This window comes from Brachyistius frenatus, unplaced genomic scaffold (assembly GCF_029030835.1).
Source record: "Brachyistius frenatus isolate BFR_SWC_R1_liver_20210118 unplaced genomic scaffold, ASM2903083v1 Contig_102, whole genome shotgun sequence".
NCBI classification, from domain to species: domain Eukaryota; kingdom Metazoa; phylum Chordata; class Actinopteri; family Embiotocidae; genus Brachyistius; species Brachyistius frenatus.
Genome location: NW_027210701.1, coordinates 1,054,998 through 1,070,997, shown reverse-complemented (window position 1 = coordinate 1,070,997; position 16,000 = coordinate 1,054,998). Strand labels below are relative to the sequence as shown.

Below are 16,000 nucleotides of genomic sequence, written 5' to 3'. Positions count from 1 at the left end.
CCCAGTCTTTATGCTAACGTCGGCTCCAGCTCCATATTCAACATCACATGTTAAAAAGTGGAATCAATCAATCGATCAATCAAACTACCTCTAATCCTGAATTGGCCTACGAGGCTCAATTAGTTCAGAGACTGCTGCTGTTGTGCACAAACGATAGTTGTGAATCTAATGAGTAAGTGGAACAAGTCCCGTCTCTGAACTTACTGATCCTCCCACCACTTCATGAAACAAGCTGAAGTTTCTCTGCTGCCTCGACATGCTTTGCATTCTTCGACCGGACACAGACCGTCAGAGTCGGTTACTGCAGCATGTCTTCCCCTAATAACACCTTCTACAGAGGAATGCAAAGCTGACGTGTTACATGTGTGTGCAGGATCCTCTTCTGTCTGTGTCAGTCAGCATGTCGATCCATCTGTTGAACTGCAGCATGGATCTGACACGAAGCACCGCCTCCCACCTCTCTGGACTGAGACCTTATTTGGATTGAAAATAGGCAGGAGATCAGATCAGATCAGATTTATTGTAGAACAAGTCATAGATCAGATCAGATTTATTATAGAACAAGGTTGTTATGATGTCACAGATCAGATTTATTGTCGAAGTGTTGTTGTGATGTCACGTATCAGATTTATTGTAGAACAGGGTTGTTGTGATGTCACAGATCAGATCAGGTTTATTGTTGTGATGTCACAGATCAGAGTTATTGTTGTTGTGATGTCACAGGTCAGATCAGATCAGCCAGGAGTTCTGCATGTGTGTATCGAGCGATGTGATTGGCTGACACCCCCCCCCGTCTGTGCTGCGGTGTGACTGCATGCATGTGTGTGTGTGAGCAGGTCTCGCAGCGCCGCTGGATCCGCTTCCTCCCCTTCTGACCTGGAGACGGCGTCGGTTCGGAGGTCCTCGTTCCTGCGGCGCGTCCTCTGGATGGCGCTGCCCCTCCAGCTACTCCTCCTCCTGCTGCTGGTGCTCGCCTTCCTGCTGCCCATGTCGGAGGAGGACTACTGCGCCCAGTCCAACAACTTCGCCCACTCCTTCTACCTGATGCTGAGCTATGCCAACGGGCCGCCGCCAGTGTAGCCGCGTGGCGAGGACGGGCGTCTCCACCTGGATGCTGACTCATCCATTTGTCCTGCAGAGACAGCCGTCCATCTGTTTGTGTGTGTGTAGGATCCAACCACGTCACTCGGTGAACAAACAGAAGAAAGAAGAGACGGCACCAAACTTAAAATATAACCCGTTTCATACACCTGACATTATTTTTGTACCTGTGTTCGAGCATGCGGTTCTGGTCCTGGTTCCCTGCATCCTCCATTGTGTCCGTGCTCCGTTTATAATTCTTTTAATATCTGAGTGGAGAGTTTAACCTTCAGTCATCATGCTCTTTATTTTTTAAACAGATGAATGGAGATGGATATTATATAGAGGTTCTGTATATTTTGTATGAGTGGGTTCAGTAACAGGATTATGTAACACGTGTATATAACACAGAGGTAATATGAGAACTGTATGTATAGCTACAACATCAAGATCAATGAATGCCAAATCCTCAATCTGACATCAGTCTGTTTATTTGTGTTTATTATTTACTTTAACATGTTTTCTGAAGATATTTAGTCATTCAATTCAATTCAGTTTTATTTATATCGCGCCAAATCACAACACGGGTCATTTCATGGCACTTAACACATTAAAGTCCTCACAGCAGAACTTTACAACATGAAACGGAGAAACCCAACAATTCAACAATTCCCACATAAGCCAGGAGGGGAAAAAACTCCTCTTTTAAGGGAGAAAAATCTCCAACAGAGGGAAGGAAGAACTCCGTCTTAACAGGAAGAAACCTCTGACAGAACCAGGCTCAGAAGTGGGCGGCCATCTGCCTCGACCAGTTGGGGTGAGAGGAGAGCAGAAAGAGAAAAGGACAGCATAGAGATACAAGACAAGAACTGTTGGTGGAGATGAAAATCACAGAGCAGAGACATGCAGCTCCGTCATCTCTATTTAAAAGGAATGAATCTAAGTCTGATGAAGGGAGACGGCCTCCTCCCTGCAGGTGGCGCCGTCAGGACAGTCCTGGATCTCCAGCGGACGTTGAGCAGGGCAGTGCCCGGCCGTGTTACCGTGGTGATGAAGGTGATGGTGATGATGAGTGTGAAGGAGCGTCTCCAGTAAGTCGATGATTTCACTGTCTGGAAGAGATGAAGCTGCAGTGTCCAGGCCGAACATGTGAGACACCGACGTCCTGAAGTCCACCAGCTGAGCAACGAGATGGAAGTGCTAAAGGTTAACGGTCAAATTCAACCTCCCCCGTCCTGTGATGTCCCCCTTCATCCCATGACCTTCCCTGTCCTCCCCTGACCTCCCTTGACCTCCCTTGTCCTCCCCTGACCTCTCTGTGCCTACTCCTCTGTCCTCTCATGTCCTTCTCCCGTCCTCCCCTCACCTCTCGGTCCTCCCCTGACCTCTGACCTCTCTGTGTCTCTCCGACAGCAGATCCAGACTCTCTCTCAGGCTGCCGAGTTGCTGTTCGTCCTCTCTGCTCTTCCTCTCTCGGCTCTGAAGGTCGGAGGTCACGGTGCTCAGATTCCTCTCCACCGTCGTCTTCCTCTCCTCCAGCTGCTCCATCTTGTCCTCCAGCTGTTCCATTTTCTTCTTCTGCTGCTCCGTCACTCTCAGCTTGTCGTGTCAGACACAGCAGAGACACCAGAGCAGGTGTTGGTGTTCAGTGGAACTTTATTTATGGTGGATTTAATGCTCTCAAACACTTTAAACACGTTTAGACGTTTATTTTTGGGAAGAATGAAAGAATGAACCCCCCACCTTCCCCTATCAGGAGGTGGAGAGGCCTCTGCAGTGACCAGGGGTCTGAACCCGCCTCCCCTCTACCTTCAGCTCACTGCTGTGTCCGAGCTGCTCCTTCAGCTCCGTGTTGGACATCCTGCTGCTCTTCAGGTCGCCGTGGAGACGCTCCATCTTCCTCTGCAGCCTCCGGACCTCCTGAAGCGCGTCATCTCGCTCCGCGGCCAGCGCAGAGCGGCTCCTCCTCTCCTCCTCCACCTCCGATAACTTCCTCCTCAGCAGCTGGACGTGCAGCTCTTTGCTCTCCAGCTGCTCCTTCTGAGTCTTCAGCTGTCGGACATGCGAGTGTTTTAATTAGAGGAGCATCGCCGGAAATATAAACCTGCGCATAAGCAGTCCGTGGTGTCAGCAGTAAGCTACCTTCCTCTGCAAGGTGTACGTCAGACCTTTACTCTCCACCAGAGAAGCTCCCTCTTGTCTGATCAGTTGCTGGGTTCGTGTCAGGATGAGTTTCAGCTTCATGTCGAAGTCCAGATCAGCGGCGATGCTGTCGACCTTCATCGTCTCCGTCAGCTGATCCAGGAACTCCTCGTACTGCTCGGACACAGGGAGCCATCATTGGTACATGTCCCTGAACTGATTAATGGACTGACCTCGGCGTCACTCACATGCAGTTTGCTGCGTCGCAGCCCGTCACGCTGCACATCTGCAGCCTGCAGCTCCACGTCTGCAGCCTGCAGCCTCTCTCTCAGGTCCTGCACCTGCTGCTCTGCCAGCTTCGCCCTCTGCTGCGTGCTGCGCTGGAGCTCCGACTGTTCCCCGAGCTCCTCGGAGACACAGCGCAGCCTCGTCTCCAGATCTGACACCGTCTGCAAAGACACAGAGCACATTCAGAGTTACACACACACTGAAACACATCTGTTAATCTGACATGTTTGAAATATTTCAACATAAAGTCAAATAAAAGTTTTCAGTTAAATCGGAACAAAAAAACTAAAAGTAAAACTAGCTCCACTGATGTGCATCTCGCTGATAACTTTTACTTCAATCAGACCATTTTAATTGTGATATTATGAATTTTACATTTATAACTGATCTTCCAGGACATTTTCATATTATTCTAATAAACATGTAAAAATAACTCAAATACACTTTTAAAGTAGTTTATTCAAAGAACCAGAAGTCAGACATCACTTTTTGCCTTTTATTGCCAAACACTACATTGATAAATATGTTTTTATAAAACAAAATCCCCGTAAATATAATAAACATGAAAGAAAAAAATTCTAAAATAGCCTGTCAAATGGCTGTGTCGTCATTTCGGGGTTAAAGAACATCTTCACTGTGTTGTGATCATAATAAAAGACTCCAACCGGTCTCCTCATGAACTTATTTAAAACTCAGGTGTTTCTGGGAGTCTGTGTTCCTGTGTTCACGACCAAAGTCGTCTCAGATGTCTCACCTTGTTGCAAAGGTTGCCCAGCTCCTGTAAGACGCACCTCTCTGTGGGCGGGATGACGTCCTCGGCCCTCGCCTGCAGGAGGCCAGACACCTTTTCCAGAAACATCTGGAGTTTCCTCTCGGCCGCTTTGGCCTTTCTCTCCAGCTCCTCCAGCTGTTTCTGCAGACACGAAGACTCTCGTCTGGAGGCCTCGATCACCCTCCTACCAGCCTCCAGCCTCTCGGAGAGAGTCTGCATCTCCACCTCAGCACTCCGCCTTCCCGCCGCCAGGCCGTCCATCTCCTGCAGGACACAACACCACAACTGGTTGAACATGAGACCAGGTGAGAGATGCAGATGTTTGGAGGTGAACTGCAGACAAAGTGAGGAGAGTCTGGACGTGTTTCAGTACCAGTCTGAGTGAGTCCAGAGCTGCTGCACTGCTGGCGGTTCTCCTCCTCTCCTGATCCAGTTCTGCCAGCAGCCTCAGCACCGTCTCCCTTCCGGACCTGCACTCCACCTCGCAGGACCGGACGCTCTCCTCCAGAACCCCGACCCTCAGCTTCAGACGCTGCTTCTCATTACTCTGCTCATTATAAAATCATCATGTTACAACAAGTTATATTTTGAATATAAAAAGTTGTCAACATGAGTAATAATTTTAATGTTTAGTATCTGTAGCTATTAGATATAAATACCTCTCCAGAGTTTTCCATCAGCTCCATGATTAGAAGTGACCAGACAGAGTTTGTCTCGTTACTACAAGTCACCTGGCAACTCTAAACACAGGCTGTACCAGACCCGACCACAGGGGGCGCTGCAGCGGTGCGCGACTGAAACAGCCGGAAGTTGGATCCGATCACAGGCATGTACGGGCCTGTTAATTAGTGCAGTGTTTGTTAAATCAAGTGCACCGCAAGTTTATCAACAAGGTACGGAGAAAACAAATTATGTCTCGAAAAATTGACTTTCATACAGATCCTGAAAAGTATAAAAACTGTTTAATGTTAATAAATTCATCCTTTTCATCTGCTGCGTCTTTCAGACAGAAACTCAACCTGTCCATCAGACGTGTGTTAACCAGCCCATCAACGGCCTCAGAAGAGACTGCAGAGTTTTATTTTTCCTGCCAGTCTTCATCACAGAATGGCGTGGGCGTTTAAAAAAAAAAAAAAATTAAATCCCACAATATGCTTCATTCTACTAAATTGTAAACCACACGAGATGTGGCTGACATGGATGAAGAGTTCTCCTGCTGTGTGCTGTCCTCGCCTGTAGATGGAGATGTTTCCTCACTCGACCTCCGGCTTTTCACTGAGCATGTGCAGACAGACGACTGATTCAACCTCTTCAGCTCCAGTTAACTCGTTGTTAACAAACTCTGAGGTACGTGAACATTGTGGGTCTTCACATTCATGCACTGTGAGCACGTGATAAAACCAAGTTATCCAGGAAGTAGTGACGCTGTGTAAAATGTAAACAAAAATAAAATGTTGAAAATACACCAAAGACAACATATCAAATGTTGAAACTGAGAATCTTTTTTGTTTTATGAAAAATATATGTTTCAAATTTGATGTCAGAAACACTTTTCCAAAAAGTTGGGACAGGGGCAACAAAAGACTGGAAAAGTTGTGTAAAACAGACACAATTCTGTGGTGGAAATCACCGCATGGGCTCAGGAACGCTTCCGAAAACCATTTGTCTACACAGTTCGTCGTTAAAACTCCACCATGCAAAGTAGAAACCAGATATAAACATGATCCAGAAACACCGTCGCCTCCTCTGGTCCCGACAAAGGAGACCCTGAACTGGCAAGAATGGGACACCATTTTCACTTTCAAAACTTCAGAAACTGGACTACTTAGTTCTCACATGTTTACAGTGTGTTGTTAAAGGAAGAGGTGTTGCACCACAGTGGTAAACATGCCCCTGTCCATGCTTTTTTTTAACGTGTTGCTGCCATCATATTCAAATTAGCTTATACACCACTGCACCACTGTGAAAGTGGTTTTCGGGAGTGTTCCTGAGCCCATGCAGTGATTTCCACTACAGAATTGTTTGATTTACACCACTTTTCCAAATTTTTTTGTTGCCCCTGTCCCAACTTTTTGGAAACAAGTTGCCATCAAATTCATAATGAGCACATATTTTTCATGAAACAACATTTCGACATTTAATGTCTTGTTTTTGTTGTTTTGTTGTTGTTTTGTCATTTTTGGGCAATTTCCAATTACATTAGGGTTTACATGATTTGCAAATCATCACACATTCTGTTTTATTATTTACATTTTACATAACGTCCCAACTTTTTTGGAAACTTGGTTGTACATGTTGTGTTTTAATGTGCTAATTTTTCTTTGTAGTTGTTATAATAACAACAGAAAACAGGCAGAGTATCAACTTTATTAAATATGGCATATTTCAACATGTGAACAGGATAACGTGATAGTCTTTAGCATTTCTTAAACTATAGGATCAGATATTGATGATCAGATACACTTTAATATGAATAAACTCACTAAACCTCTAAGTGTCACACTCTGCAAAGTGACTGCGCAATACCAAACAAAGCAGCGGTCTTTGCGCTCGGCTGCTCTGAAACCCTCCGAACTGAAGCCTTCGGACACGACGTTCCCCTGCAGCTGTCAGATATAGGATTGTTCTACTTTACAGAGTCCGAGGCGAAGACGGGAAGTTTCACGAACACTCGGCACAAACTGCCGCTCGAGCTACTCTAATCCCACAGCGACAGAACCGAGGAGGGAAAGAAGCGCCTGGACAGCAAGAAAATATCAGCAATAAGCAGAAAGCATGTGACGCGATGGCTGAGGATGCTCCAAGTATTTCACAGCGGCACCGCCTACGTCTACGCGTGTCACCAGATCGGAGACCTGCTGCACTCAGGAAGTGGAATAATATTTGGTGCCACGGGTTACACACAGAGAAGCGGCCGAGCGCTGGCGTCCGCGCCGGGGATGTGACATGCTCCGACAAAAGAGTCGCGACGTGGCTCGCAGAGGAGTCAGTGGGAGGCTGCTGCCGCCTCTGCACGCGCTCAGATCACCTCTGCAATCCAGAACAGAAGGTTTGTATTGTTAGTTACACATTTAATTAAACTTGGAGGATGGAAAACATCCTGCAACATGAACACCGGCTTTAGGTAGGTAGGTAGGTAGGTAGGTATACAAACTCCCTCATCTTTTCTAATGTGTTCACGAGCCGTTCGTGTTTTTTTTTTACGTGTAAAAATCACTGCTGATCTTGCGGGTTGTGCAGCTGACAAACAGAACAAACGTGAAGCAACGAAGCAAGCTCACCGCGTCTCACCTGCTCGCTGGTGGATCTCCTCCAGGCCGCTGAGGGTCCGGAGGGACCGGCGTTCTTTGAAGGCCACCACAGGAACCACGTCGTCGTCGTCGTTCAGCCCCAGCTGCGCAGCTTTAGTCCCCAGCGGCAGCTTGGCGACGGGCTCGGTGTTCTCCTTGGGTTGGGCTTCGATCCGGGCGGAGACGGGTTTCTGTGGAGAGGAGAGAGAGAGAGAAGAGACGCCGGAGCGGTAAGCGAGCTGTACGTCACCAGAGACCTCGGGGCGCAGAATCTCACCGTATCGGGGGAATCTGTCCTCCTGGTTCTCCGCATGATCTCCTCCAGCCGCTGGAAAACAAACCAGCTTTCATGAGTCGTACGAACAACTTTCCAGAGTTTTATTTCTGAACGCTGATCAAGCACAAACACGGACTCCCTTTTGTAAATCCAACCTTTTTTCTGGTCTCCCGCGCCGCCTCCTCCTTCTGAGCCTGGATCTCCCGCTCCTGCCTCATCTGCTCAGCCCGGGCGCGCTCCTTCTCCTGCTCCTCTTCCCTCTGCAGTAATGAAGAACATTTAGAGCGGTCGGGTCTGTATGGTTCCGTCCTCCATCACGGATGATGTTTGCATCGTCACCTGTTTCTGCAGGAGGGCGGCCTCCCTCATGGCCTGAGCTCTCTCCTCCTCAGCGTGTCTCTGCTCCTCCTCCTCCCTCCTCCTCTTCTCCTCGATGAGACGCTGAGCCTCGGCCTGCTGTCGCTCCCGCTCCTCCACGCGCCGGCGCTCCAGCTCCTCGCGGCTCCTCCTGGAGGTGAGAGAGAACAGTCTTAACGTCTGAAGATGCTGCGTTGTGTCCTTACAGGTGTGTCGAGCTTCTCACCTCTCGGCCTCCTCCCTCTGCAGACGCTCCTGCTCCTCCTTCTCCCGCTGCAGGCGCGCCTCTCTCCTCCTCTCAGCCAGGAGCCGGGATGCCTCCTCGGGGTCAGTGGTCCCAGCTGAGGGCCGGGGCAGGACCTCCTGCGGAGCTGCATGAGGAGGGCCTGAGGAGAAAAGGACACCGAGCTCAGTGTAAACCTGAGTTACATCTATCGCAGTGTTTCTCTGACTTACTTCCGTCTCCTGCCGTCCTGGTTGAAGCTTCTCTCTCTCTGTCAGATGAACCCCGAGTCTCCTGCTGACCTTCGTCTGAAGTCCTGACCGGCCGACAGTTTCCAGGAAGGCGGGCGGAGCTCCACACCGCTGCGTCTTCCTCCGGGACGGCCGGGAGCTCCAGCTGCATCGGGGTCGAATGTCTGCTGATGGATCTCCGGGGCGACGTTCTTTAAGGTGCGACAGCAGGTTCGTTCAGGTGACTGTTAGTGTGAGTCGGATGTAAGAGGAGGTGTTCTACCTACCGCTCAGGTGAGGAGGAGGAGGGGGAGGAGGAAGCTCTGCTCTGTGTGACTGCAGCAGGTTTGATGTTGGAGTTCTTCTTCACAACCTTCTCCTGCTGCTTTGACGGTTTGATCTGAACCAGAAAGAAAACTTTCGGTCTAAAACTCGATTATTTTCATATAAACTCATTTAATTAAAAACAGACCAAAGACAATATATCAAGTGTTGAAACTGAGAAATGTTATTGTTTTATTAAAAATATATGCTCATTTTGAATTTGATGGCAGCAACATGTGGTTTTCAGAAGTGTTACTGAGCCCATGCAGTGATTTCCACTACAGAATAGAGTCTGTTTTTAATGCAGTGCTGCCCGAGGGCCCGAAGATCACCACCATCCAATATTGGTTTTCAGCCTTGTCCCTTGTGTAGAGATTTCTCCAGATTCTCAAAATCTTTTAATGATATTATGAAAAGTAGATGATGAAATCTACAAATTTGTTGTAGTTTTATGTTGAAGAACATTTTTCTTAGATTGTTGCACCATTTTCCCACACAGTCTTTCACAGAGTGGTGAATCTCTCCCCATCTTCACTGCTGAGAGACTCTGCCTCTCTGAAAAGATATTTTTATACCCAATCATGTTACTGATCTGTTGCCATGTAACCTAATTAGTTGTGATGTGTTCCACTGTTTTTTTTTTTTTTTTTTTTTTTTTGCGTTACACAACTTTTCCAGTCTTTTGTTGACCCTGTCCCAACTTTTTTGAGATGTGTTGTTGCCATCAAATTTAAAATGAAAATATATTTGATATGTTCTCTTAGTTCTATCTTCAGATAAATATGGATTTATGTGACTCAAAATGATCACATTATGTTTTTATTTACATTTTAAACGGCGTTCCAACTTTTTGGGAAACATGGTTGTAGTTAAAACCTGAAATCTGAACTTCACAGATGATGTGTTCAGCGGCTGATTTTTACCTGTTTGACGTTGATGCTCCTCTTCTGGATGTTGATGGCAGTCGGGGGGGTAGACGATCTGCGGGGGGTTGAATCAGAACTGGACTGCTGCCAGGCTCTGAGAGGGGTGGTGGTGGTGTTGTTGGTGTTGTTCATGGAGTGGAATGAAACTGCACGGCGACAAACATGCACAACTGAACCAGTGATGGAGCGACACGGTGGAATGATGATGAGTCAGCAGAGAGGAAGAGGAGCAGCGTTAAAAGGTCTGAAGAGGTTAAAGAAGTGCAGCGGAGGGGAGGAGGAGGTGGTGGAGTACCTTCTTCTCCTGACTGACAGGCAGCACTCCTGCTCCTGGCTAGGTAAGAGCATGTGGGGACAGCGAGGCGACTGACCAGCTTCTCCTCCCAGGCGGTGAGCGGCGAGCGGCGTTGAGCTGATGCAGCGCAGCACGGAGGTCAGTGCAGGAGAGAAGGCATGCGTGTTACAGAGCATTATGAATTATTAAGAAACATTATGTCACAGTGACGAAGAGGAGGAGGAGGAAGCCCGTCCGTCCGCCTCACCGTTCTTGTTGATTTTCCTTCCTCTGGAGGTCTGACTCTGGTTCTGTTGGACCCTCTGGCTCTTCTCCAGCGTCCTGCGCACGGCAGACTCGTACCGCTCCTTCAGTCACAGAACACGCGTCGGTCAAACCGTGGGCGCCCCTTTCAAAATAAAAGCCCTCCCGCTCCGACGCTCACCTTCTCCTCTTGGAACCGCTGCTTGCGCTTCTCCTCCACGGCGGCGCGCCTCCTCTCCTCCTTCAGCCGCTGCTCCAGGAGCTTCTTCTTCTTCTCCTGCAGCTGCTGTTGGTGGTAGCGCCGGGCCCGCTGCTCCCGCTCCAGCCTGCTCGCCTCCCGGGAGGCTGGAACACGAGTATAAATAGATGTACATGCGTGCTATCAGGGAAAGGAGGGCGCCGTGAATGGAGGCTCACGTACCGAGGAACTTCTGGTGCTCCTCTCGTCTCTCCCGAGCCGCTCTCAGCCTCTCGTTGATGTTCGGCCCGTTCGCCGCTGCAAAGAGTTCATTTGTTTAATGACATCTAATTGTACTGAAACATAACATGAAGGTGGTGTGAACAGATGTGGCCGACCTGTAGGCGCCCGCGGAGGAGCCGAGCTGCACATCTGGGCAGGACACGGCGCTTTCTTCGTGTTCGGTTTGATGTTCGAGACATTTTCTGTAAGAGAGGAGAGAAATCTGCACATTTAACATCTCGGAGTTTTATTTCAATCACCTGATGCACAACGTTTCTCAGGTTGGTTTTTTTTTATGGGGGATTTGACAGTGTTTTAAATCCCAAATTGATTTTTTTTTTTTTATTATAGTAAACAGATGCCGTTACATTTCAGCCCAAAACAAATTGTCCTGAACAGGAGGCGCCTGTGATGGAGCGGCCGGCCCGGGGGGGGAGGAGGGGTCGGCTCCACATGAAAGAGCCTTTATGAAGTGGCTGCGTATGAAAAGACGGACAGAACACCTGACCGATCCTCATCAGTGTGACTCCGACAGGAGATTAAAATAAAAAGGTGTAGACGGAGGAGACAGTGAACGCAACAGGAAACACAAACGCATCGTATATAAATGCTGTTATCGTCTGTATGATGTAATCTGTGCTCACACATAACCCCGCATCTCGTTATGCATCAGCAGCCCGATCAGCTGATCCTGTCGTTGCTCTGCTGCGAGGACAGACTCCGTTTTAATCAGATGATATGAACCTTAAATCTTAAAGGAATGATAGAAGCTGCTGACCTGCTCTTCGTCCCTGTTTCTGCCTCTCGACGGTGCGTGTGGACAGCGGTCCCCGAGACGGAGGGATGACACTCTTCTTCTGAACAGCCATGCTGCGTACTGAGCCTGGCATCCCAGCACTCTCACTCAAAAAAACCTCCTCCTCCTCCTCCTCCTTCTCCTCTCCCTCCTCTCCCTCTCCCTCCTCCTCCTCCTGACTTTCTATTTCGAGATGCCTTCGGGTGCTCCGCTGAGTGCCGTTCAGGGAGCTGCCTCCTGCATCAGCTGCTCGTCCATCTGCGTCTCTCAGACCAGGAAACAAAACAGCCGCTTGTCCTCTCGGCTGATGGTGTTTTCCAGCGAGCTGGTCCTGCCGGCCACCCACCCCCCTCTCCCCTTTTAAAGATGTCACTTTCAGCTCTGCTTTACTTTCACAGAAAACAGCGGTGTCACTTTAATTCTGCTCAGAGAGACAAACATGCAGACAGACTGTCCACATGAATAATCACCATGACAACAGAGGGGTAATATCCACTGACATAATAAGTCACTGTGATACAGTCCTTTACGGATGAATGCTTTTTACCCATAATTGCTCCTCCTCCAACCACCAGAGGGAGCTCTCTGTTTGGAGACGACGTCACCTTCGGCCCTTAAAGGCTTCTTTATAAATGTATCAGTTTCTTTGAACTGATCCAGAGTCAAACTAACGGCCATTTAAAATGACAGCGACGTCCATTTTCTTCTGTTAAATTCATCTAAAATATATTCTGATCAGTTTGTTCTGCAGAGAAATAGTTGTGCAGCAGCAGGAGGCTGCTTTTTAATTAATTTTCTCACTTTAAATCTGAGGAGGATCCGTGACATCACAACGTCACAGTTCTTTGTGATCGTAAATTCGACATTTTGGCGTTTTATCAAATGTTTTTTTGGGCATTCAGGAAATTAATTTATTAGTAATTTCTGATATTATTCTGAAAATGTCAGATGCACTGATTTTAATAATGAAGGTTGGTGTTTGCAGCTTTACAGACTGATTTTGAAGTTGAGCACAAACACTCAGTTGTACCTGTAAAAGTTTCCTTTTAAAACTAACTACGACTCAGAGAATAAAATTACTTCAATGTCTGCATCAGTTTAACTTTCAGACAAACCATTGAGGTATAAAAAAATGAGAGCTAAAATCAGTCTCAGGCTCAGAGTGCAGCTGACTGCAGTGGCGGAATGTGGCCACTAGATGGCGCGTCCATTCATTACTGCAGTACCAACAGGTAAACATGGTACCAGGTAAATATTCAGAAGTTTATCTTTATGTTTGCAGGCAGAAGTGTTCATCAGTGAAGTGAAAGACGGAGCAGATCCAGATCTCTGAATAAACTCTGCTCACCTGTCTGTGTCCTTTAAAGTAACACAGGATAATAATAAAGGAAAATAATGCGCTTTTTATGATAGAAAGGGTCTGATTTACGAAAGGTTTGCGTGTGTAAAATCACGTGCAAACTCCACACCAGCTGCATAAAAATGTCCAACCAGATTTACTAACTACGTGCAGTGAGGATTGCGTCTTTGAAATGTGCAATTTAACACACGTTGTCCATTTTACGTGTTTCTCTGCATGCATGTGATATTTGGCGTTTCTGCTTGAAGATGCAAAATACTGGAAGGGAACATGCAAATACAACAATTTAGCACCCGCAACGATATGTGCTAAATCTGAAAGTAGAAATAGGAGAAGTGATTGCGTGTGTATTTTAGTACGACTGAAAAGTTTGTATTAATCAGGTGAGCAAATCTGCTCTTATTGTGGTGAGAAGGAGACGCAGGAAAACCAAAGAATACGTAGAGAACGTGTTTTTACACCCGTGGAAACATTTTTGAGATGCCAGAAGGAAAAACTATTCAGACAAATCGTTTGTTCAGCGATGACATTTCTGAGTTATTGAATGAACTGAATGATGATTGACAGCCAACAAGGAGGAGCCACGAAATACCAGCAATGTCAAAGCTTCTTACGACTCAGCATTGTCCTGCCTCTGGGTCGTTCCAGCGTATCGCTGCTTGGATATCCCGCCCAGTCCCGTTATTCAGGTGTGCTGTCGCAGGTGCTGAATGCGTCCCGTAGAATTCACAGGTGACTTCTTAAGGCTCCCGAGCACTCGCGAGGCACTGAATGAAAAGTCACCTGCTCATCACAGAAAGATCCGGACCTGCTGATCGGTGTTTGTTAGAGGATCTCATCCACCGTTCCTCCTGTTTTATTATCAAGCCTTTTTGTTTTTCCCACAGTATTGACTTTCTTGCTGATCATCTCCTATATAGCGTTTTGTTCTTGTCATATTTATATTTATTCATTTTACTAGGATCAGATTTCTTTTTCCTTTTGCGTTCGCTCTGTTTTCCATTGCTGGAATCAATTGAACACACGAAAACCCCTCACTTAAGTACAGCGATTGCAGAATTTTTTTTTTTTGGGGGGGGGGATTCAAGTCGAGACATTTATTCAAAACAAAAACAAAGTTCAGTCTCTTACAGCTGGAAGTGTGGAGAAAACTCATTCAACATATTCCTTATTCCCATCGTAAGACCATATTTTCCATAAACCCCGTCACTTCCTGTTGTTGCAGTTAGCTAAAAGCAGTTTGTTTTTAAGGTAAGAGGAATGGGGGCGGAGCCTAATGATTGGAAATTAACACCTATTGGTAATAAAGTCAGTTTTATTTTGAAAGGTGACTGATGTAAAACTTTCATTTCAGTTTTGGGGTAAAAATCTGCAGAATTTTGCAAAATTGGAAGCAGCTGCAAATATTGTGGATATTTTTGGAATATGCTTTAATTTCTTGGAGGAACTGAATAATATAGATACAATACAGGATGACAATAATACAGGATGCCATGTTGTCATTTCACATTTCATATCATAAAACAGATAAAGGAAGCCATCAGAGGATAATTAAAAAAATTCTTGGGGTCATTTGAGGTCAGACCGGATCCACCTGGGCCCCACCTGCTGGCTGGTAATTACACTACCCACCACCACCACCACCCATCATGGCCTGCTGCTGTGCTTCTCTGCCATATCTCCCCCATCCTTCGAGTCTTCGCTCTAGCAGGACACCGGACACCTCAGTCAGGTGGAGCCCACAGACTCAGTGGAGCACGAAGAAGATGCTGATAACAGGTCTACAAGCAACAGGCAGGAACGGCCCGCGGACACTGGACCAACACGGGCTCAGATGTCACGGTGGGTATCAAGTGGCTTCGTGGTTCACCCTAGACGACATTAACAGAGGTGTCAGTTCAAAGAACCGGGCTGCTGCTGCTCATTCATATTCATGAGGTCACCTAAATATTCCTCCATCACACAAAACAATAACTCCTCATCATCCAGATTAAAGTTTGTTCTGCTGTGTCATCTCTCCTCAGAGTTCTTCATCTCCCAGCAGAGTCTTCCTTGGAGATGAACGCCAGTGTTGATGACAGCAGCCGTCAGAGATGCAGCTTCTTATGTTAGACTGCAGGTAAGCGTGCACGGCTGCTGACACGTCTGTCCTGCAGGAAGGACGACGCCTCCTCTCTGAGCTGCTACTGAATCCTGTAATTAACAGCAGAATCCCTCAGCAGGGTGTCGAGGCCGGAGTCACCGGGACCGACTCACACTTTCAGACATGAGGCGGGAAAACGAGAAGTTAAAAGTTTGGTGCACATTCATGAAACACTGGTTTATAACCTGTGAGGTCAGTCTGCCATCAAACATACAGACACTAACACGCCATCAGTGTTATTCCCTCTGAGCATTCACGTGTTGTGACCATTGATACCATCCCATAATGAGGATACCTGAATAATTCAGAGCGGCATTTCATCGGATGGCAGCAACCTGAGATGCCGCCGTTCGGCTTACAGACCGCCACCATGTGTAATTGATGAGACGATGAGTTCTTCGGCCTTCGACAGGAGCTGCATTGAATAGGAGTCGCTAAAGCATACCTGAGCTCGGCAAAATAACACAACACAACGGCTCCCTTTCAAAATGAAAGCCTCGTTCAGATCATTAAATAAGACGGAAATGTGCGAGTCTGAATTCAGGTCAGTTTTTAAAGTGAAAATATGATTAAATTTAAATCAAAAGATCAATGGATCAAAGGATGTTTCACTTTGAGCTTCCGTTGAAGGATATTTCCTTCCAAACAGGCCGCCTGACATTTAGTTCCATGAAATCCGATCAGTGGTGACGTTGCTGCAGAGTATTGATTACCTGACGTTGTGATCATCACACATTTGAAGTTTTTCCAGGAGTTTTCTGTTCTCACAAACTTTTCTTCACTTTGCAGCGTCT

The 16,000-nt window shown here is 47.1% G+C and overlaps 3 protein-coding genes across 12 annotated transcripts in view; 1 reads left to right on the top strand and 2 right to left on the bottom strand.

The window, feature by feature from the left end:
* Window positions 1–1,558, top strand: part of syne1b (spectrin repeat containing, nuclear envelope 1b) — a 67,408-nt gene extending 65,850 nt beyond the window's left edge. For 7 of the 8 annotated variants that reach the window (XM_069711604.1, XM_069711603.1, XM_069711598.1 and 4 more), the window contains one exon: window positions 837–1,558. In XM_069711604.1, coding sequence (XP_069567705.1) covers window positions 837–1,080 — 244 coding nt within the window. In that variant the 3' untranslated portion in view covers window positions 1,081–1,558. The remainder of the gene's footprint in view (window positions 1–836) is intronic. The other variant, XM_069711602.1, reaches the window with a different exon arrangement.
* A 15-nt stretch (window positions 1,559–1,573) lies between these two features.
* ccdc170 (coiled-coil domain containing 170) lies at window positions 1,574–4,968 on the bottom strand. Its single transcript, XM_069711574.1, has 8 exons — window positions 4,942–4,968; window positions 4,656–4,829; window positions 4,265–4,546; window positions 3,471–3,671; window positions 3,223–3,396; window positions 2,890–3,132; window positions 2,473–2,679; window positions 1,574–2,259 (listed from the first exon to the last, which is right to left on the bottom strand). Exons 1-8 carry the CDS (start codon window positions 4,966–4,968, stop codon window positions 2,020–2,022), a joined length of 1,548 nt encoding a protein of 515 aa, XP_069567675.1. The 3' UTR covers window positions 1,574–2,019.
* A 1,665-nt stretch (window positions 4,969–6,633) lies between these two features.
* On the bottom strand, window positions 6,634–12,171 carry map7a (microtubule-associated protein 7a). Of its 3 annotated transcripts, none has more exons than XM_069711616.1 (15): window positions 11,686–12,167; window positions 11,024–11,110; window positions 10,869–10,943; window positions 10,629–10,792; window positions 10,452–10,551; window positions 10,205–10,321; window positions 9,907–10,079; window positions 8,947–9,059; window positions 8,663–8,871; window positions 8,433–8,592; window positions 8,189–8,357; window positions 8,005–8,109; window positions 7,850–7,900; window positions 7,564–7,763; window positions 6,634–7,312 (listed from the first exon to the last, which is right to left on the bottom strand). In XM_069711616.1, the coding sequence occupies exons 1-15, from the start codon at window positions 11,795–11,797 to the stop codon at window positions 7,147–7,149; spliced, it is 2,001 nt and encodes a 666-aa protein (XP_069567717.1). In that variant the 5' UTR covers window positions 11,798–12,167; the 3' UTR covers window positions 6,634–7,146. The 3 variants fall into 3 exon arrangements, with proteins under 3 accessions (XP_069567717.1, XP_069567719.1, XP_069567720.1); XM_069711619.1 differs by having other exon boundaries at window positions 7,219–7,312; window positions 7,574–7,763; window positions 11,686–12,164; XM_069711618.1 differs by lacking the exon at window positions 10,205–10,321 and having other exon boundaries at window positions 9,907–10,055; window positions 11,686–12,171.
* Window positions 12,172–16,000: the final 3,829 nt, after the last annotated feature.

Excerpts from the sequence above, each read along its gene's own strand:
- ccdc170 (XM_069711574.1), bottom strand. The coding sequence starts at position 4,968 with ATGGAGCTGATGGAAAACTCTGGAGAG. Across the intron at positions 3,672-4,264 it reads TGGGCAACCTTTGCAACAAG|ACGGTGTCAGATCTGGAGAC; the intron begins GTGAGACATCTG and ends GTGTCTTTGCAG. Across the intron at positions 3,133-3,222 it reads CGTACACCTTGCAGAGGAAG|CTGAAGACTCAGAAGGAGCA; the intron begins GTAGCTTACTGC and ends CATGTCCGACAG.
- map7a (XM_069711616.1), bottom strand. The coding sequence starts at position 11,797 with ATGCCAGGCTCAGTACGCAGCATGGCTGTTCAGAAGAAGAGTGTCATC. Across the intron at positions 8,872-8,946 it reads TCCTCCTCCTCACCTGAGCG|AACGTCGCCCCGGAGATCCA; the intron begins GTAGGTAGAACA and ends CGCACCTTAAAG. Across the intron at positions 8,358-8,432 it reads CAGAGGGAGGAGGCCGAGAG|GAGGAGCCGCGAGGAGCTGG; the intron begins GTGAGAAGCTCG and ends TCTCACCTCCAG.